The sequence below is a fragment of the Salmo salar genome, chromosome 27 (genome assembly GCF_965601325.2).
Source record: "Salmo salar chromosome 27, fSalSal1, whole genome shotgun sequence".
In the NCBI taxonomy this organism is placed as follows: Eukaryota; Metazoa; Chordata; class Actinopteri; order Salmoniformes; family Salmonidae; genus Salmo; species Salmo salar.
Genome location: NC_138317.1, coordinates 11,849,465 through 11,872,333, shown reverse-complemented (window position 1 = coordinate 11,872,333; position 22,869 = coordinate 11,849,465). Strand labels below are relative to the sequence as shown.

General features: G+C 41.2%; 1 protein-coding gene and 1 non-coding gene across 2 annotated transcripts in view; one reads left to right on the top strand and one right to left on the bottom strand.

The window, feature by feature from the left end:
- The window catches only part of LOC106588401 (major histocompatibility complex class I-related protein 1), a 33,609-nt gene extending 11,162 nt beyond the window's left edge, over positions 1-22,447 (bottom strand). The window contains exons 1-2 of the mRNA XM_082970016.1: positions 22,232-22,447; positions 17,699-17,959 (exon numbers count right to left, since the gene is read on the bottom strand). Of these exons, the coding sequence (XP_082826142.1) occupies positions 17,699-17,959; positions 22,232-22,283 (313 nt within the window). The 5' untranslated portion in view covers positions 22,284-22,447. The remainder of the gene's footprint in view (positions 1-17,698; positions 17,960-22,231) is intronic.
- On the top strand, positions 8,043-8,116 carry trnav-gac (transfer RNA valine (anticodon GAC)). Its single transcript has one exon. It is a non-coding gene; the product is annotated as a tRNA-Val (tRNA).
- Positions 22,448-22,869: the final 422 nt, after the last annotated feature.

Sequence of the window (22,869 nt, the reverse complement as noted above, 5' to 3'; positions counted from 1 at the left end):
GTGTGTTACTGTTCATTAACATTATAGGACTGGTGTGTTACTGTTCATTAACATTGTAGGACTGGTGTGTTACTGTTCATTAACATTATAGGACTGGTGTGTTACTGTTCATTAACATTATAGGACTGGTGTGTTACTGTTCATTAACATTATAGGACTGGTGTGTTACTGTTCATTAACATTATAGGACTGGTGTGTTACTGTTCATTAACATTATAGGACTGGTGTGTTACTGTTCATTAACATTATAGGACTGGTGTGTTACTGTTCATTAACATTATAGGACTGGTGTGTTACTGTTCATTAACATTATAGGACTGGTGTGTTACTGTTCATTAACATTATAGGACTGGTGTGTGTTACTGTTCATTAACATTATAGGACTGGTGTGTTACTGTTCATTAACATTATTGGACTGGTTTTGATGTTCTGATTCTGATCATGTATTACAGCCACTCCTGACCTGGTCTCCTAATTAAATGGCTCATTCTCCTGACCTGATAAATGTTTTCTCAGTTAATATGGCTGAGTAATGACTTGCTTTACCACCAGAATGTGAGACAGTCTATTTTGCAAGTGAAACCTGCCCAAGAAGGCAGCTGCAATACAACATTACAAAAGGTCATCGTCGACAGTCCATAATATTGGGTCGCGACTCGTCATTGTCAAATTTGGGTCCCCGGGCAAAACCAGCTGAGAAACACTGATCTAGATAAACCTGCCTCTCAAACTCTCTCTGATCTGAATGACCTGTGCTCTGATAGGTTGCTAGGGAGGTTACTAGTGGGCTGGACATCTCCCCGTCCTCTTGACTCTGCAGGTCACACAATACTGTCAGTCTCCCTCAAGCAGTGGCAGAGAGCAACATCTCTGTCCTCTAACAATACTGTCAGTCTCCCTCAAGCAGTGGCAGAGAGCAACATCTCTGTTTCTAACAATACTGTCAGTCTCCCTCAAGCAGTGGCAGAGAGCAACATCTCTGTTTCTAACAATACTGTCAGTCTCCCTCAAGCAGTGGCAGAGAGCAACATCTCTGTCTCTAACAATACTGTCAGTCTCCCTCAAGCAGTGGCAGAGAGCAACATCTCTGTCTCTAACAATACTGTCAGTCTCCCTCAAGCAGTGGCAGAGAGCAACATCTCTGTCTCTAACAATACTGTCAGTCTCCCTCAAGCAGTGGCAGAGAGCAACATCTCTGTCTCTAACAATACTGTCAGTCTCCCTCAAGCAGTGGCAGAGAGCAACATCTCTGTCTCTAACAATACTGTCAGTCTCCCTCAAGCAGTGGCAGAGAGCAACATCTCTGTCTCTGCCCGTCAACAACTGGACTCACTCATTTCTCTGGAAGGGTTGGAGTGCTGCCCAAAGTGAGTTGTGTGACGTGTGTATATTGTTCTTCATAGTTCGTTACTACTGTTGTCTATTGCATGTGGCCCTTCTGAGTTTACTGTGTGGTGTAATACTCTGCAGGTGGCATATGTAATCTATACAGTCATTACTGCTGTATTCTGGAACATTCTGTATCTGTGCCTTTGTGCCCTGCTGTAGTCATTGGGTATGTGTGTATTCATTCCCTCTGTTTCTGTCCATTACAGAACCACTACCTTTCCCACTTTTCATCCCCACGTTCATGTTCTCCTGTGTGTGGATGTAGTTCCCGTGACTCCCTGTGGGATCTGCTGCTGGAGCTGATCAGGCCTCTCAGGGGAACTCTCTACACACTCCCCCGTCACCCTCGGCTGTCCCCTAGTCCCCTCTAACCGGGGGACGGAGTCAGTGAGTCACAAACTAGTCAAATACGTAGAGCCGGGTCTTCTTTCACTCTCTCTCAGGGGAATAGGCTCTAACGTCAGCCTGCTGGAGCTATACGTGGGTGTGATCCCCAGGTCCTGAGGGTGACAGGTGAGTGTGTAGAGGGTTGATTATTTCACCAACCTATATCATGTTATGTCAAAGTTATCCCTTTGGAGCACACGCAGAAGCGATTTGGAGTTGTTGAACGGGAGAGACAAAATGTATTCCAATTGAATTTGAATGAACTGAATGATGAGGAGGAAGAAGAAGAGAGTGATTGAATTTAAAACAACAGCGTAAGAATCGCTCTTCCTCTGTCCCGCGCTCACACTCAAAAAAAAAGACACATTTTTTTGGTTTCTACTTTGTCAGAAGAAGCTGTAACTGGACTATGTAACACAGGAGTCTGACGATAGTGTTTGTGAGAAGATCACTGTCCGTGACCGTAATCCCCCCCAAGTCTAATAGTATTTTGGAAACGTTTCCATTCCTCCTGAAAGCCCTGCTGACTTAACTGAATAGAGATCCTGGTCCTGATGCTACATTATGTGTTACTGCATAATCCCAGTGAGGACAGTGGGAGGTCTGCTGTAGACTGATGGCCTATTGTAACCTGGAGTCACACCTTTCCAGGACTCCTCACCCCGCCTCAAACTCCGCCCTCAACACAGTTACCATTCAAAAAGCATCTGTTTATCTCAGAATTGTTTCATTGAGACCAAAGAGAACAGCCCGAATGGACATAGTTTTCAGCGAGCCAGCTTCTTTCTATGGTGCTACCCGTTCCAGGGTTAGGACTGTAACCACCAGCTTCTTTCTATGGTGCTACCCGTTCCAGGGTTAGAACTGTAACCACCAGCTTCTTTCTATGGTGCTACCCGTTCCAGGGTTAGGACTGGAACCACCAGCTTCTTTCTATGGTGCTACCCGTTCCAGGGTTAGGACTGTAACCACCAGCTTCTTTCTATGGTGCTACCCGTTCCAGGGTTAGGACTGTAACCACCAGCTTCTTTCTATGGTGCTACCCGTTCCAGGGTTAGGACTGGAACCACCAGCTTCTTTCTATGGTGCTACCCGCTCCAGGGTTAGGACTGGAACCACCAGAGGACTTGAAAACGAGACGGGGCTGAGAGGATCACTGAAACTAAAGGTATTTTGGTTTCAGTGCATTTTCTATACAAGAAAATAGCCCATCAATGTGTAGGCATACTGTGTAATAAAATCGATAATTGTGCACTGAAAACGTGAGCGTGTGTTTGCAGAGCATACAACCATGCCGACAACCATCCGTGGAGATCAGTGGACAAAGGGCTGGACAACGGGGCACACCGGAAAAAACGCATGGTTCCCAACAAAGAGATGCGTTTTGCTAGAGTGTTAAAATGTGTTTCTGTACTCAGCATTTGTGTGTCGGAGTCACTTGTAATTCATCATTTACCTGCTGTTTCTATCATAGCCCACTGTAATGGATGGGGGCTCTGGGCGGTACCATTCCGCTCCTCTGATGAAGGTGCACACGGATCAGATTCAAACTTTAAAGACGGAGATGGAGTCACTGAAGGCAGACCAGCAGAAAGAGAAACATTCTCTGAGGGCAGAGATACGAGCGACAGCTGATGCATTGGTCCAGAGCCAGGCGGTACTGACGGAGAGCCAGGCGGAGAATGAGGCGTTGAAGAGGGCGAGGAACGAGATGGGAGTCACAATCCATGCCAGGCACACCAGCGAGCTCTGGAACTCCACCTCCGACAGGCAGAGTCAACAATCCATCCACCCATGACGGGCTATTAGCAAGACAATAGACTATTCTATTTTTAGGGACTTGAAATGTATTAATGGTTGTTTAATGATGTTTAATGGATGTTTATCTACTAATGATAATGACGTGAAGACGGAGATCAGGGAGGGTAGGAGGAGCAAGCTCTGCCTGCTTATTACAGTACGCCTGAATCATCTTTTCTCTGACCATTTCTAACAGCGGAAACGCAACAAACACAAGAATAACTTACTAACAAATTAGAATCAATCCCATATGGTCTATTCTAACAAAAAATGGTTTAAAAGTCTTTAGTAAAGCCAAGATTAATAACAGTTGAATTCAGTTGCTTTAGCCGTCATGTTGCGGTTTATTTATCGTTTCATTATTCAAGACTCCTCTTCTCTTCTCTGTGCTGGAGTTCTTTTAACAACCTGATGGTACAGCAATATCCTCATTAACTAGACATGAACTACTTCTCTCTTCATTTTACCCACAAACAAAATCACTCAATATCCTCATTAACTAGACATGAACTACTTCTCTCTTCATTTTACCCACAAACAAAATCACTCAATATCCTCATTAACTAGACATGAACTACTTCTCTCTTCATTTTACCCACAAACAAAATCACTCAATATCCTCATTAACTAGACATGAACTACTTCTCTCTTCATTTTACCCACAAACAAAATCACTCAATATCCTCATTAACTAGACATGAACTACTTCTCTCTTCATTTTACCCACAAACAAAATCACTCAATATCCTCATTAACTAGACATGAACTACTTCTCTCTTCATTTTACCTACAAACAAAATCACTCAATATCCTCATTAACTAGACATGAACTACTTCTCTCTTCATTTTACCTACAAACAAAATCACTCAATATCCTCATTAACTAGACATGAACTACTTCTCTCTTCATTTTACCCACAAACAAAATCACTCAATATCCTCATTAACTAGACATGAACTACTTCTCTCTTCATTTTACCCACAAACAAAATCACTCAATATCCTCATTAACTAGACATGAACTACTTCTCTCTTCATTTTACCCACAAACAAAATCACTCAATATCCTCATTAACTAGACATGAACTACTTCTCTCTTCATTTTACCCACAAACAAAATCACTCAATATCCTCATTAACTAGACATGAACTACTTCTCTCTTCATTTTACCTACAAACAAAATCACTCAATATCCTCATTAACTAGACATGAACTACTTCTCTCTTCATTTTACCTACAAACAAAATCACTCAATATCCTCATTAACTAGACATGAACTACTTCTCTCTTCATTTTACCCACAAACAAAATCACTCAATATCCTCATTAACTAGACATGAACTACTTCTCTCTTCATTTTACCTACAAACAAAATCACTCAATATCCTCATTAACTAGACATGAACTACTTCTCTCTTCATTTTACCCACAAACAAAATCACTCAATATCCTCATTAACTAGACATGAACTACTTCTCTCTTCATTTTACCCACAAACAAAATCACTCAATATCCTCATTAACTAGACATGAACTACTTCTCTCTTCATTTTACCCACAAACAAAATCACTCAATATCCTCATTAACTAGACATGAACTACTTCTCTCTTCATTTTACCTACAAACAAAATCACTCAATATCCTCATTAACTAGACATGAACTACTTCTCTCTTCATTTTACCCACAAACAAAATCACTCAATATCCTCATTAACTAGACATGAACTACTTCTCTCTTCATTTTACCCACAAACAAAATCACTCAATATCCTCATTAACTAGACATGAACTACTTCTCTCTTCATTTTACCCACAAACAAAATCACTCAATATCCTCATTAACTAGACATGAACTACTTCTCTCTTCATTTTACCCACAAACAAAATCACTCAATATCCTCATTAACTAGACATGAACTACTTCTCTCTTCATTTTACCTACAAACAAAATCACTCAATATCCTCATTAACTAGACATGAACTACTTCTCTCTTCATTTTACCCACAAACAAAATCACTCAATATCCTCATTAACTAGACATGAACTACTTCTCTCTTCATTTTACCCACAAACAAAATCACTCAATATCCTCATTAACTAGACATGAACTACTTCTCTCTTCATTTTACCTACAAACAAAATCACTCAATATCCTCATTAACTAGACATGAACTACTTCTCTCTTCATTTTACCCACAAACAAAATCACTCAATATCCTCATTAACTAGACATGAACTACTTCTCTCTTCATTTTACCTACAAACAAAATCACTCAATATCCTCATTAACTAGACATGAACTACTTCTCTCTTCATTTTACCTACAAACAAAATCACTCAATATCCTCATTAACTAGACATGAACTACTTCTCTCTTCATTTTACCCACAAACAAAATCACTCAATATCCTCATTAACTAGACATGAACTACTTCTCTCTTCATTTTACCTACAAACAAAATCACTCAATATCCTCATTAACTAGACATGAACTACTTCTCTCTTCATTTTACCCACAAACAAAATCACTCAATATCCTCATTAACTAGACATGAACTACTTCTCTCTTCATTTTACCCACAAACAAAATCACTCAATATCCTCATTAACTAGACATGAACTACTTCTCTCTTCATTTTACCCACAAACAAAATCACTCAATATCCTCATTAACTAGACATGAACTACTTCTCTCTTCATTTTACCCACAAACAAAATCACTCAATATCCTCATTAACTAGACATGAACTACTTCTCTCTTCATTTTACCCACAAACAAAATCACTCAATATCCTCATTAACTAGACATGAACTACTTCTCTCTTCATTTTACCCACAAACAAAATCACTCAATATCCTCATTAACTAGACATGAACTACTTCTCTCTTCATTTTACCCACAAACAAAATCACTCAATATCCTCATTAACTAGACATGAACTACTTCTCTCTTCATTTTACCCACAAACAAAATCACTCAATATCCTCATTAACTAGACATGAACTACTTCTCTCTTCATTTTACCCACAAACAAAATCACTCAATATCCTCATTAACTAGACATGAACTACTTCTCTCTTCATTTTACCCACAAACAAAATCACTCAATATCCTCATTAACTAGACATGAACTACTTCTCTCTTCATTTTACCCACAAACAAAATCACTCAATATCCTCATTAACTAGACATGAACTACTTCTCTCTTCATTTTACCCACAAACAAAATCACTCAATATCCTCATTAACTAGACATGAACTACTTCTCTCTTCATTTTACCCACAAACAAAATCACTCAATATCCTCATTAACTAGACATGAACTACTTCTCTCTTCATTTTACCTACAAACAAAATCACTCAATATCCTCATTAACTAGACATGAACTACTTCTCTCTTCATTTTACCTACAAACAAAATCACTCAATATCCTCATTAACTAGACATGAACTACTTCTCTCTTCATTTTACCTACAAACAAAATCACTCAATATCCTCATTAACTAGACATGAACTACTTCTCTCTTCATTTTACCCACAAACAAAATCACTCAATATCCTCATTAACTAGACATGAACTACTTCTCTCTTCATTTTACCCACAAACAAAATCACTCAATATCCTCATTAACTAGACATGAACTACTTCTCTCTTCATTTTACCCACAAACAAAATCACTCAATATCCTCATTAACTAGACATGAACTACTTCTCTCTTCATTTTACCCACAAACAAAATCACTCAATATCCTCATTAACTAGACATGAACTACTTCTCTCTTCATTTTACCCACAAACAAAATCACTCAATATCCTCATTAACTAGACATGAACTACTTCTCTCTTCATTTTACCTACAAACAAAATCACTCAATATCCTCATTAACTAGACATGAACTACTTCTCTCTTCATTTTACCCACAAACAAAATCACTCAATATCCTCATTAACTAGACATGAACTACTTCTCTCTTCATTTTACCTACAAACAAAATCACTCAATATCCTCATTAACTAGACATGAACTACTTCTCTCTTCATTTTACCTACAAACAAAATCACTCAATATCCTCATTAACTAGACATGAACTACTTCTCTCTTCATTTTACCTACAAACAAAATCACTCAATATCCTCATTAACTAGACATGAACTACTTCTCTCTTCATTTTACCTACAAACAAAATCACTCAATATCCTCATTAACTAGACATGAACTACTTCTCTCTTCATTTTACCCACAAACAAAATCACTCAATATCCTCATTAACTAGACATGAACTACTTCTCTCTTCATTTTACCTACAAACAAAATCACTCAATATCCTCATTAACTAGACATGAACTACTTCTCTCTTCATTTTACCCACAAACAAAATCACTCAATATCCTCATTAACTAGACATGAACTACTTCTCTCTTCATTTTACCCACAAACAAAATCACTCAAAGCCTAGTCCAGTCCCGTGTAGCTCAGTTGGTAGAGCATGGTGCTGACAACACCACGGTTGTGGGTTTGAATCCCACAGGGGACATGTATGTGTGCTATCTGAGGTGATGACATGCACACATTCATGAATGATTGATTGATCTACAGTATATTGAAGTAGGCCTTCAGGCCAGTATGTAAGTTATGTTCAGACAGCTGCACTAAACAGTCCTACAGCTCTATGTCATTACAATTATAACTTTGAACCCACCTGTCCCTGAATTGACCTAAATATGTGTATTTTACACTCTAGCAGTAGGCCTACATTTAGATCAAGATCATAAAAGACAAAACATGATACTAAGACAGTTTATTTCAAAAGAACAGAATAGCGTGTTTTAAGATGTATTTCTCTGTGCTATAGTAGCTGAGGCTATGGGTTGCTTCCTGTCAAGGAAATTCATGATGTTGTTATGCTCTTTCAGATAGGGTACAGCAATCAAAACATCTGGTCTACATGGACCTCTGATAGGGTACAGCAATCAAAACGTCTAGTCTACATGGACCTCTGATAGGGTACAGCAATCAAAACGTCTAGTCTACATGGACCTCTGATAGGGTACAGCAATCAAAACGTCTAGTCTACATGGACCTCTGATAGGGTACAGCAATCAAAACGTCTAGTCTACATGGACCTCTGATAGGGTACAGCAATCAAAACGTCTAGTCTACATGCACCTCTGATAGGGTACAGCAATCAAAACGTCTAGTCTACATGGACCTCTGATAGGGTACAGCAATCAAAACGTCTAGTCTACATGGACCTCTGATAGGGTACAGCAATCAAAACGTCTAGTCTACATGCACCTCTGATAGGGTACAGCAATCAAAACGTCTAGTCTACATGGACCTCTGATAGGGTACAGCAATCAAAACGTCTGGTCTACATGGATCTCTGATAGGGTACAGCAATCAAAACGTCTAGTCTACATGAACCTCTGATAGGGTACAGCAATCAAAACGTCTAGTCTACATGAACCTCTGATAGGGTACAGCAATCAAAACGTCTGGTCTACATGGACCTCTGATAGGGTACAGCAATCAAAACGTCTGGCCTGCATGGACCTCTGATAGGGTACAGCAATCAAAACGTCTAGTCTACATGAACCTCTGATAGGGTACAGCAATCAAAACGTCTGGTCTACATGGACCTCTGATAGGGTACAGCAATCAAAACGTCTAGTCTACATGGACCTCTGATAGGGTACAGCAATCAAAACGTCTGGTCTACATGGATCTCTGATAGGGTACAGCAATCAAAACGTCTGGTCTACATGAACCTCTGATAGGGTACAGCAATCAAAACGTCTAGTCTACATGGATCTCTGATAGGGTACAGCAATCAAAACGTCTAGTCTACATGGATCTCTGATAGGGTACAGCAATCAAAACGTCTGGTCTACATGGATCTCTGATAGGGTACAGCAATCAAAACGTCTAGTCTACATGGATCTCTGATAGGGTACAGCAATCAAAACGTCTAGTCTACATGGATCTCTGATAGGGTACAGCAATCAAACCCTCTGGTCTACATGGATCTCTGATAGGGTACAGCAATCAAAACGTCTGGTCTACATGGATCTCTGATAGGGTACAGCAATCAAAACGTCTGGTCTACATGGATCTCTGATAGGGTACAGCAATCAAAACGTCTAGTCTACATGGATCTCTGATAGGGTACAGCAATCAAAACGTCTAGTCTACATGGATCTCTGATAGGGTACAGCAATCAAACCCTCTGGTCTACATGAACCTCTGATAGGGTACAGCAATCAAAACGTCTGGTCTACATGGATCTCTGATAGGGTACAGCAATCAAAACGTCTGGTCTACATGGATCTCTGATAGGGTACAGCAATCAAAACGTCTGGTCTACATGGATCTCTGATAGGGTACAGCAATCAAAACGTCTGGTCTACATGGATCTCTGATAGGGTACAGCAATCAAAACGTCTGGTCTACATGGATCTCTGATAGGGTACAGCAATCAAAACGTCTAGTCTACATGGATCTCTGATAGGGTACAGCAATCAAAACGTCTGGTCTACATGGATCTCTGATAGGGTACAGCAATCAAAACGTCTGGTCTACATGGATCTCTGATAGGGTACAGCAATCAAAACGTCTGGTCTACATGGATCTCTGATAGGGTACAGCAATCAAAACGTCTGGTCTACATGGATCTCTGATAGGGTACAGCAATCAAAACGTCTGGTCTACATGGATCTCTGATAGGGTACAGCAATCAAAACGTCTAGTCTACATGGATCTCTGATAGGGTACAGCAATCAAAACGTCTAGTCTACATGGATCTCTGATAGGGTACAGCAATCAAACCCTCTGGTCTACATGAACCTCTGATAGGGTACAGCAATCAAAACGTCTAGTCTACATGGATCTCTGATAGGGTACAGCAATCAAAACGTCTAGTCTACATGGATCTCTGATAGGGTACAGCAATCAAAACGTCTGGTCTACATGGATCTCTGATAGGGTACAGCAATCAAACCCTCTGGTCTACATGAACCTCTGATAGGGTACAGCAATCAAAACGTCTAGTCTACATGGATCTCTGATAGGGTACAGCAATCAAACCCTCTGGTCTACATGAACCTCTGATAGGGTACAGCAATCAAAACGTCTAGTCTACATGGATCTCTGATAGGGTACAGCAATCAAAACGTCTAGTCTACATGGATCTCTGATAGGGTACAGCAATCAAACCCTCTGGTCTACATGAACCTCTGATAGGGTACAGCAATCAAAACGTCTAGTCTACATGGATCTCTGATAGGGTACAGCAATCAAACCCTCTGGTCTACATGAACCTCTGATAGGGTACAGCAATCAAAACGTCTGGTCTACATGAACCTCTGATAGGGTACAGCAATCAAACCCTCTGGTCTACATGAACCTCTGATAGGGTACAGCAATCAAAACGTCTGGTCTACATGAACCTCTGATAGGGTACAGCAATCAAACCCTCTGGTCTACATGAACCTCTGATAGGGTACAGCAATAAAAACGGCTGGTCTACATGAACCTCTGATAGGGTACAGCAATCAAAACGTCTGGTCTACATAAACCTCTGATAGGGTACAGCAATCAAAACGTCTGGTCTACATGCACCTCTGATAGGGTACAGCAATCAAAACGTCTGGTCTACATGCACCTCTGATAGGGTACAGCAATCAAACCCTCTGGTCTACATGAACCTCTGATAGGGTACAGCAATAAAAACAGCTGGTCTACATGAACCTCTGATAGGGTACAGCAATCAAAACGTCTGGTCTACATAAACCTCTGATAGGGTACAGCAATCAAAACGTCTGGTCTACATGCACCTCTGATAGGGTACAGCAATCAAAACGTCTGGTCTACATGAACCTCTGATAGGGTACAGCAATCAAAACGTCTGGTCTACATGCACCTCTGATAGGGTACAGCAATCAAAACGTCTGGCCTGCATGGACCTCTGATAGGGTACAGCAATCAAAACGTCTGGTCTACATGCACCTCTGATAGGGTACAGCAATCAAAACGTCTGGTCTACATGGACCTCTGATAGGGTACAGCAATCAAAACGTCTGGTCTACATGGACCTCTGTAGGATTATTTGGGGAAGTAAGCAAAGCTTTATGAAGACGCCCTCAAAGATGCCCGCTGGTGGTTTCAACGAGCATTAACGGCAACAATGGCTGACAGTAAAATACTCTTGACGTCAAGCACTGTAACATGCTGTACTGTACCCCAGCATCCTGCAAGCTGCTCTGCAGTATGATGCTACTTTTAAATGAGGAACCACTGTAGGGGTGTGGATAACACACACACACACACACACACACACACACACACACACACACACACACACACACACACACACACACACACACACACACACACACACACACACACACACACACACACACACACACACACACACACACACACACACACACACAGTAAATCAACAGCTCCATCTGTCCTCCAGATTCAGTCTGCCAGTGGGATCTATATCATCATGTGTTAGTTGTTCAACCAGACTGGAATAAAACCGAGATCAGACCTCTACAGTGTGATGATGATGTCACACCTTCACCACGGAGACAGAGAGTTGATGAGGAGACTCAGAGTGTGTGGATCTATTCTACACCAGCTGATGTTGGCTTGGTTCTATCTACTGTGTTGAAGATACACACTGTGTTCAGTACAGTAGTGTTATTCTAACTAATGGATGTTGTGTAAGACTGTAGTTTTCAGGTGGGTCAATGAATAAAACCCTGTTGATGAATGAAGACTGTCCTCTAGTGATGATGTCAGAGATAAATAGAGGAAGTGAGAGAGGATCCTCTGTTCAGTCAGGAACAACAGGAGAGAGATGGAAAGACTAACACGAGGAAGATGATCTCTCAATAATGTGAGTCTACTGGAGTAATACAGTGTGTGTGTGTGTGTGTGATCCCAGATCCTGAGTGTGTGGGTGTGTGTGTGTGTGTGTGTAGAGTAGGGCTGCCCCCTGACAAAATAAAATCTTGGTCGACTGAGAGACGTCTGTTCTTTGTCAAAACGTGTATTTATATATATATAGACTGTTTGATGAAATACTGAAGACAAACAAATGTCTCAAGAGGGCTACGCTGCGTTTAAAATGACAGCGAGTGACTGGCGCACGTTGTCTCTCTCTCCTCCCTGCTGCAGCGAACAGGCACCACAGCACAGCAAGCGGTTATCGCCGCAGTCCGCGCTGAAGCTGCCACACAATTACAGCCGTTTAGTTTCTAACTTGTTTCTCGGACTGAGAAGTTGCTACCGAAATCCCTCATTTGTTTAGGAAAAACATTCCCTGTTCCCTCAACCCTCGCTCTCTTTACGTGACACATGTACGCATCTCATGAAGGTGACCAATAGGGCCTGATCTACAGCCTATCAGAATCACATCAACACACGGGTTATAACAAACTCCCAACACCGCAACACAACTTAAAGGACGCGGAGGACGTAAAACATAAACTGGAAACGGGGGAAGGTTTACTGGTTGCTCGGGAGCGAAACGGGAAGTCAGATGTGTGGAAGACATTTGACTGAGTTGTGGAAACTACAGGAGATCCAGGTAAAGGAGTGTACAGGAGAAAGCACTGTGAGAGTATGATGGTGACAAACAGATGCTGTTACATTACAATAGCATGTTTTCTGACCATTTGGAACAGTGTAAACAACACTAAATAAGTGATAAGTGTACCAGAGAGTCTATTCTAATGAATAAAATATCAAATATATATAAAGCCTTTATTACAGCTGTCGGAGCCGTTTTGGCCTGTTTATGTGTTGTGTGTATGTTGTCTGTCAAGGGTTATTTTAACCTGTTTTGTACACTAGAGGGGACTATATGTTGGGGTCATGGGTCACTGGTCACGTGTGTGTGTGTGTATATAGCTGGGACAGGTGACCAGGAAGGGTTAGTACAGGTGAGAGAGGACATCCAGTTGTTACCGTATCACAGATACAGCTGATAAAACATCATCTCTGCACCTTTTCTACAGGAATTATATTAGAGTGTATTAGAGCTACTTATATTTCATATGCGCAATAAATGGGAACTTCACCCAAAAAGAGTAACGTTTGGAAAGCTGATTTTAGTGGACGTGTTCTGGACAGCTCTCTCCTGTGGCAGTGGCTGATCATAGGGAATGGCCACTACAAAAGTAAGAACTTAACTCTCGTTGGAAATTGGACTAATGCATCTTTGCTTGCAGCATGTCGGATTAATGGAATCACTTGCGCTGTGCCTATGACAACAAACAAGGATCGTGGCAAACATTTCCCGGAGAAACGAGAAGAATCCAGGAGCCAAATCTCCCGTGCCGTTGCTCACCAAAGGACATTGGTATGTGCGCTTCACTCTTGTGCTGGGTGATGCGAGTTGAACACTGTTTTGTCAATTGTAGCGTTGTGGAATAGGAAGTGGAGCCAGGTGTTTCATAGGGAAATGCTATCCAATATGTTGACGCTTCATTTCTGGACATTAGAACAGAGTATCGGGCTCTGTACTATCTTAGCATTGGTGAAAAGACAGATTTGATTTGTCATTGAATAAACATTCTGCTGAATGGGCTGCGTGAGATGAAGACGGACTATAAAGGACGTGGAGAACAACGTTCTCTCCCAGAACAACTACTCTGAGAAAATGTTTACTGAAGATATCCGCAGAACATTTAACAAATTGACAGATGTATATGTATATATATATAAAATGAAAAAAGACTCAAATTGTGGACTGTGTGAAACAGGGGCTGTCTGACTATGTACAGCAGGGTCATATTGGGGTTGGTGATTCTTGTGGACGTGTTATGGCGCTCTCTCCTGTGTCAAGAGGCTGTTCATAGGGAATCACCACTACAATAGCAAAGACTAAAAACAGCTGCATGCATTCATGGATTGTGGTTTATTTATTGTTTAGGCGAATTATTCAAGGCTCCCTTTTTATTTTGTTTTAAAACTAAAACACTTGATTGCACTTCAACCCATGAATGACTCGTCTGTGTGATGACATGAACGAACGATTGATCGATTGATACAGTAGCCTATATATTGAAATATTGGCCAGTAAGTAAGTTACAGTATTAACAGGACGCGCTCTTAGGCCTCCAGCTCAATGCTGGTTATACAAGGCTACTACTCACGAGCCTACATGATAATGACATGACTTATTATTATAATGATCATAATAACTTTAATAATAACAGTAAGGGAGATAAATAAAAAGGAGGGTATAGGATCTAGAGCTGCGTGCCTATTGTGTGACAAAACAGCTGCTGTTAGATTACAATATCATTTTCCTACCCGTTTGGAACAGAGTAAACAACACTAAATACATTATAAGTAATACCAGAGTCTTTTCTAATGAAAAATATAGTACGACTTTATTACAGCATAGCAAATATTACAAACATCAGAATTTGTGAAATTGATTTATCTGACTTGTTGCAGGTGCGCGAGGCTTGGAATCAGCAGGCTATTAAACAAACACTCAACCAGGCACACGGAAGCAGGATCTGTCTTATTTCTGTAGATGTATATAGATGATTTATAAAGCCAGGAACGTTTAACAGTTGGGCTGTTGATTATAGACCTTACTAAATTGTGGATTCCTCTCTCCTCACTTTTCATTCACAATGAAGCCAAGGGCTGTTTCCTCGTCTCCTTACGTCTCTGCTGCCTCCGTCGCATGGTTCTCAACACCAATACGCTGGTTAACTTCGCTATTATGCACAGAGCAACATATAGGGAAAGGAGCCAATTCAACAACGCACTGAAGATTAGGTTTCAGAACCGCGGACAGCGACCAATACCAACGCGGGAGAAAGAGCATTCGTTATAAAATAATACTATATTAGTGTTGCACCATTATTCTTAGATAATAGGAACATATCCAATTTCAGTAGCATGTCTTTGATGGACGGTGCCATTATCACCCAATGGATTAGTCTACTGAGACAGGAGCCAATCAGACAGGTGGCGTGTGCACAGTGTAAAAAACAACCAATTTGGAACTGCTCCACTAAAGAAATCTCAGTCAACCAACAGCCTAGCGACCAAACAATCAACCAGCAGACTAAATGGGGTGAGCCCTTGTAGAGTTCCCCTGAGAGACCTGATCAGCTCCAGCAGCAGAGTCCTCAGGGAGTCACTGGGAGCTTTGGTCCATTAGAGCAGAGAAGATCAAACACACATCACTATCATCACTATCATCATCACTATCCTCATCATCATCATCATCATGTTCTGTTCCTCTGCTTCTCTCTACAGTCCCATCAGATCAGAGAGACACTCAGGGAGGCTGAGGAGACTACAGCTCTACTGTCCCATCAGATCAGAGAGACACTCAGGGAGGCTGAGGAGACTACAGCTCTACAGTCCCATCAGATCAGAGAGACACTCAGGGAGGCTGAGGAGACTACAGCTCTACTGTCCCATCAGATCAGAGACACTCAGGGAGGCTGAGGAGACTACAGCTCTACAGTCCCATCAGATCAGAGACACTCAGGGAGGCTGAGGAGACTACAGCTCTACAGTCCCATCAGATCAGAGACACTCAGGGAGGCTGAGGAGACTACAGCTCTACAGTCCCATCAGATCAGAGACACTCAGGGAGGCTGAGGAGACTACAGCTCTACAGTCCCATCAGATCAGAGACACTCAGGGAGGCTGAGGAGACTACAGCTCTACAGTCCCATCAGATCAGAGACACTCAGGGAGACTGAGGAGACTACAGCTCTACAGTCCCATCAGATCAGAGACACTCAGGGAGGCTGAGGAGACTACAGCTCTACAGTCCCATCAGATCAGAGACACTCAGGGAGGCTGAGGAGACTACAGCTCTACAGTCCCATCAGATCAGAGAGACACTCAGGGAGGCTGAGGAGACTACAGCTCTACAGTCCCATCAGATCAGAGAGACACTCAGGGAGGCTGAGGAGACTACAGCTCTACTGTCCCATCAGATCAGAGACACTCAGGGAGGCTGAGGAGACTACAGCTCTACAGTCCCATCAGATCAGAGACACTCAGGGAGGCTGAGGAGACTACAGCGCTACAGTCCCATCAGATCAGAGACACTCAGGGAGGCTGAGGAGACTACAGCTCTACAGTCCCATCAGATCAGAGACACTCAGGGAGACTGAGGAGACTACAGCTCTACAGTCCCATCAGATCAGAGACACTCAGGGAGGCTGAGGAGACTACAGCTCTACAGTCCCATCAGATCAGAGACACTCAGGGAGGCTGAGGAGACTACAGCTCTACAGTCCCATCAGATCAGAGACACTCAGGGAGGCTGAGGAGACTACAGCTCTACTGTCCCATCAGATCAGAGACACTCAGGGAGGCTGAGGAGACTACAGCTCTACAGTCCCATCAGATCAGAGACACTCAGGGAGACTGAGGAGACTACAGCTCTACAGTCCCATCAGATCAGAGACACTCAGGGAGGCTGAGGAGACTACAGCTCTACAGTCCCATCAGATCAGAGACACTCAGGGAGGCTGAGGAGACTACAGCTCTACAGTCCCATCAGATCAGAGACACTCAGGGAGGCTGAGGAGACTACAGCTCTACAGTCCCATCAGATCAGAGAGACACTCAGGGAGGCTGAGGAGACTACAGCTCTACAGTCCCATCAGATCAGAGACACTCAGGGAGGCTGAGGAGACTACAGCTCTACAGTCCCATCAGATCAGAGACACTCAGGGAGGCTGAGGAGACTACAGCTCTACAGTCCCATCAGATCAGAGACACTCAGGGAGGCTGAGGAGACTACAGCTCTACAGTCCCATCAGATCAGAGAGACACTCAGGGAGGCTGAGGAGACTACAGCTCTACAGTCCCATCAGATCAGAGACACTCAGGGAGGCTGAGGAGACTACAGCTCTACAGTCCCATCAGATCAGAGACACTCAGGGAGGCTGAGGAGACTACAGCTCTACTGTGGGGGACAGAGGGGGAACATATAGCTGGGCAGTGTGGATAACATACACACACACACACACACACACACACACACACACATTATTGTAAAGAGAATTTTCCCCTCAATTTGTATTCTGTGACTAAGAACAAAAGTATATCTTACCTTTTGTTTGGTTGAAGCGCTCCATGGCAATTCCCACATTGACTTTGAAAGATTGTGAGGTGCTCCTAATAAGGTTTTCCTGTTGCTCCATATACTGCTGTCCCAGTTTCTCCTCCACCCAGCTCTGTTTGCCCTCAAAGCGGTTGGTCTTGGTGTCGAAGTAGCCCATCTGTACGTCATCCAGGAGACTCAGAGCCACAAACTCAGGGAAGTCGCTAAGCCCTGTGCTAGCTGTTAAAAAGGCTTTCCAGGAGTGAATCACTAAAAAAAGTGAGGACAATGTATGTTAGGTAAAGTGCATATTACATATTCTGAAAGACAATAAGATAAATTATACATGAATCCAATGCACTTGCATGAGTTTATGTTGTAGTGTCACCTAATGGGTGTTGCAGGTACTGCATTCGTCCGACTTCCGACCACAAGATATAAGCTAACCAAATCTATTTATGAATGTCCGTCAAGATAGACCTTGAATCTTATGTACCACACCATAGACACAATAAGGATGTGTGTATGACTTAAATGGTGATGCACATTTATTAAAATGGTTTCCTCCGAAACTGACAAACTTCATTTACACAGACTAATGTTCATGTACAGCCATGCTGACGTATAGAAATCCCAAAACACAACTCTACTATAGAACACAGCAACATCAATGCACTTTCCAACACCAAATAATACCCAGACCACTTTATCAGGAGTGTTTTGTCAAGAAGTTTTCAGCAGCCCTGTGTCAGCCCCATTTTCCTTAGTGTCCTGGCAGGACAGTGAATTTTTTTTACTGATATGAAGTAAACCTTTGATTCTGTGTTTGATGAAAGGGAGCGCACTAAATAGCCATATACCTGACATAATTATACAGGTGTAAACATAGTCCCTTCTATTCATAATGACACCTCGGAGCAAAGACACTACCACCTGTGCCATAAAGGTCAATGCCTCATGGCAGATGCCATAGAGCAGGGGTACTCACTACTATTTAAGAAGGTCCAGTGACACAAATTGCCTAGGTGGCAAAGGTCCAGATGAATATAGTACTTTATCGGCCATGTGGTACAGCGTAGTAACAAACATAGTCGTCTACGACTTAGGAAACATGTTGTTATATCAAATGTATATTAAATACATTAAATGAGACTAAGAACTTGAATTAATTATAACTTATTTTGAATGTAAACATGTGCAACATTGCATCAACATTGCTGAAGAACAAAAGTGGTTGCATAATTGACCAAGAAGGGGTTCTGGATGAGCAGCAGCAGTTCTCTTCCAACAATGAAGTCATCAAAGCGAGCTTTGAGGTTATCTATCAGCTTCTGGATGAAATCAACATGGTTGGGAACATCTTTGTCTACCTGCGTTTGCACCAGAAGATTGGGGAAGTGGACAAGTTCTCCCTGGAGATCATTCTTGAAAAGCTCAGATTTCTTCAGGAAAGCCCAGACTGCTGTTATCATATCACACACTGTGTTGTCCCGTCCCTGCAGCTTAACATTCAGATGATTAAGGTGTGATGTACTGTCTGTCAAAAATGAAAACTGTTTTCATCTTCTCATCATCTTCCAAAACCTCTGAAAACTGAGTTGCTTTGATTTCCTCCTGAAAAGCCCAAAAGCCTTCCAAAACCCTGCTTTTGCTGAGCCATCTAACATTGTTGTGCAGTAGTAATTCATAGAAACTGGCATTGTAGGGATGATGGATACATCTGATCGAATTTGCAATGCCTGTTGTCATAATGGCACTTAACATGGCACTTTTCACAAGAGCTACGGACTCGCTGCATATCAGGCACATTGGTTTTGTTCTAATTGTGGGGAGAATGAATAAATACTGTTCCGTCCACTCGTCTTTGAATATACCGTTTTCAGAGTCAACTTTTTTAATTTTTTTTAACAAGCGTTATTAACAAAGATACTGGTAGCTATGTTATTTCGATCTGTGATATTAACAGTTGAACCGTGGTCAAATCTTTCTGTTTCTTTCCGCCTGCTTGTCCCAAGGTTCAGTGGAGTATATTTGGATTGATGTGATTGGGTAAGACGCAGCCTCTTGTATTTGCATATTATCACACGATTGGATTTAGACGTGGCACTAGTAGAGGTAGGCGTTGCTTCATGAGAGAGCGAGAAAGAGAGGTTGCTGAGTTAAAGAGGCCGCTGCGCCAGGTTGATTTATTCCTCTTTTTTTTTTTTTTTTTTTTTTAAAGCTATCTAAAAATAATTGATTCACTTTTATATAACAAAACGCAATGTTTTCCTGTCAGGATTTACCATTCTCTGGGTCCGGATTGAGTTTGGCTTTCTTAGATAGTGGATAAGGTTGGCCATTTCGATGAATTGGATCACAAGACTATACTAACACAAATTGGATTGATTAACTGTCACTTCATCACTACATGCAATGGCAAATTGAGTTTTAAAGTCCTTCAAACGCATAAACAACATGTGTGTATAATCTGATTTGTATTTTAGTTTTTTACAGTGGTCACAATACCTACCCCTTCACCTGACATTAAATTATGAATGCAGATCATGTTCAGCGTGCTGTACAGTGTGGTTTACCATCACATTTTCATGAATGTAACCTCAAGTCAGACAAGAACGTTTCTGTCGTATGTCACCAGTAACCTACACGTTCCCATAATATATTTTGAACAAGATGTCTTGACTTTTAGTAACTAAAATAAAATAAATACTGACTACTCAAGCCTGCTCATGACTCTCCCTGACACCTAACAGAATCCCAAACATTAAATAATTTCCTCCATTCCATGAGGGTATTACTTATTTAAGAGCTTACTAGTCAAATAACAGATAATTGCATCAAAACATCGTAGTGAATTCGAAGTACAGCCTGCAGGGAGTGATGCAAGCAACTCAATTTCTTCGCAGTCTGTGACAGTACCAACATTTTACATTTTAGTAATTTAGCAGACATGAGCGACTTATCCAGAGCGACATACAGTTAGTGCATTCATCTTAAAATAGCTAGGTGGGACAACCACATATCACAGTCATAGTAAGTAGACTTTTCCTCAATAAAGTAGTTATCAGCGAAGGACTCTGCTGTTCTAGCGTCAGGGGGAAGCTGATTCTACCATTGGGGTGCCAGGACAGAGAAGAGCTTGGACTGTGCTGAGCAGGAGATGCCCTCCCGTAGAGATTTTACGTTCCCAGTAATATCCATTAGGTGGCAGTAAAACTCCCATTAGGTGGCAGTAAAACTCCATTCCGTGTCCTGACAACGCACCATGGTTGTTAGAATGGTATAGCATTGCTCTGAGGATATCTGGTTTATGCGTGGCTTCACCTCCAAGGACCACATTCATTTACCACTTTATTGTAGTGTAGGCAAGGCTAATCTCCCCAAACTGAAGTGATAGCGTCCACTTGAACCATATACTTCGAAATCACCCAGTTCCCGAGCCACACCAATATTTCAATTTTCATTTTCCGAACGAATAAATGTACTACATTTTAAAACTATATCATAATCTCATAATCTTAAAACCATTTTCTATTATTCAATTTAAACAAGTGGATCAGAAACTTGAGACATTTAAACTAATATTCTAGTGTTAAATTTTAAGGAGTGTGTTAGATCATTAAACTGATAAGCGTTACACAGAGCCTAAGTAAGCTACAGTATTGAAAAGGCAATACTTGAGTAGAATCCATTACTGTCCCAGCAAGCGTGTGGTATTGTACTGCCATCTAATGGATAATACTGGGAATATAAACCCTTTTTGCATTATTACATACAACCTAATAATTTTCTTTGATATTTTCACCTTCACAAAAAGATTGGAATTGACATTGAACATATTAAATTACTGGAATTGCTGTACACGTGCCCAACCCATGACAGAAATGGGTTCCAGGCAGAAGTAAATTACAACAAATTTAAGGTAACTTATAGACCAGTATACTATTTGCATAACTCAATTCAACAATGAGTTTTAATTAAAGTAGCCTACTGTGACAAAAAAAAATTGATAGCAGACCCAACATCAGTGACTTTGAAAAGAGATTTATATTCTAGAAAAGGACATTTTCTATTTGAAAGGTATTTTAGCTTAGGAAATATGAGCTTCGCCAACTCCGGTAGGATACTGTAACGGAAATTTTAAAAAGCGTCTAAAAGTAGAACCAACGCGTTTCGGCTGTTGGCATTCTTCGGGATTTTTAGCTACAGAAATTGAAGTTGAGGAAATACTGAAATTGTACAACTCCAACTCTTCATCACTGGTTAAAATGTTTATATTCTAAACCTCAAAAGTGCATCACAGCTTGTGATTCTTGCGCACTTTTAATTCCAATGTAAATGCTCTACTACTACGCCTGCCATTGTCACCACCTGCAAAGTCCCGTAGGTAGATGCATATAACAAAAAACCCGAATAATTTCATATTTAGTTAATAAAAAAGGGTTGTCAACTTTGTGGAAACACGATAATGATGTAATATTAAATATTGTAAACTAAACGTGAACATAATTAGTAATAGTTATAGAAACGTCATACACTAACCGGCAGATGAGGAATGTAGGGCTATTCCTAAAAGCAGAATGACACACTTCATGTCGTCCTTAGTCCGTCGATGCTGTAGATAAATTTGAAATCTAGTTCGATCCAACGTATTTTCTCTACGATCACCTCCGTTTCGATCTCCAGGCAGAAATGACCAGAGAATAATGGTTCGCGCTCTTGTGCCTGTTTCTACAGCCAATGGGAATTCAGCTAACTCGTGCCTCACTAAAATCTGGGCTGAACTAAACAGCAAAGGTTGAGTTCCGAAAGTGAAAGTATTTTTTATGTATTATTATAATTATTATTAAACAACAGTAACATGCCAAACACAGAATACAGAACATCCAGAGGGATTACACAAATAATTGTAATAAATAAATAAAAACAAATCTACATTATATCATATTAAATATTCTTAGGACATGGCTAGAAAGAATCCAGATTTTGTCAAATTAACGTCAAATGTGGCTTTTCGTAGCAGTTTAGGAGAATGTACGCTGCAGGTTAGGCTAATTAACGTACCATTTTAGGATAATTACGTTAAGGTTAGGAAAAGGGCTATTAGGGTTAGCTAAAATGCAAAAAAACTGTTGACGTTCATTTTAGAAAAAAGCTGGATTCCATCTAGTCATGACTTT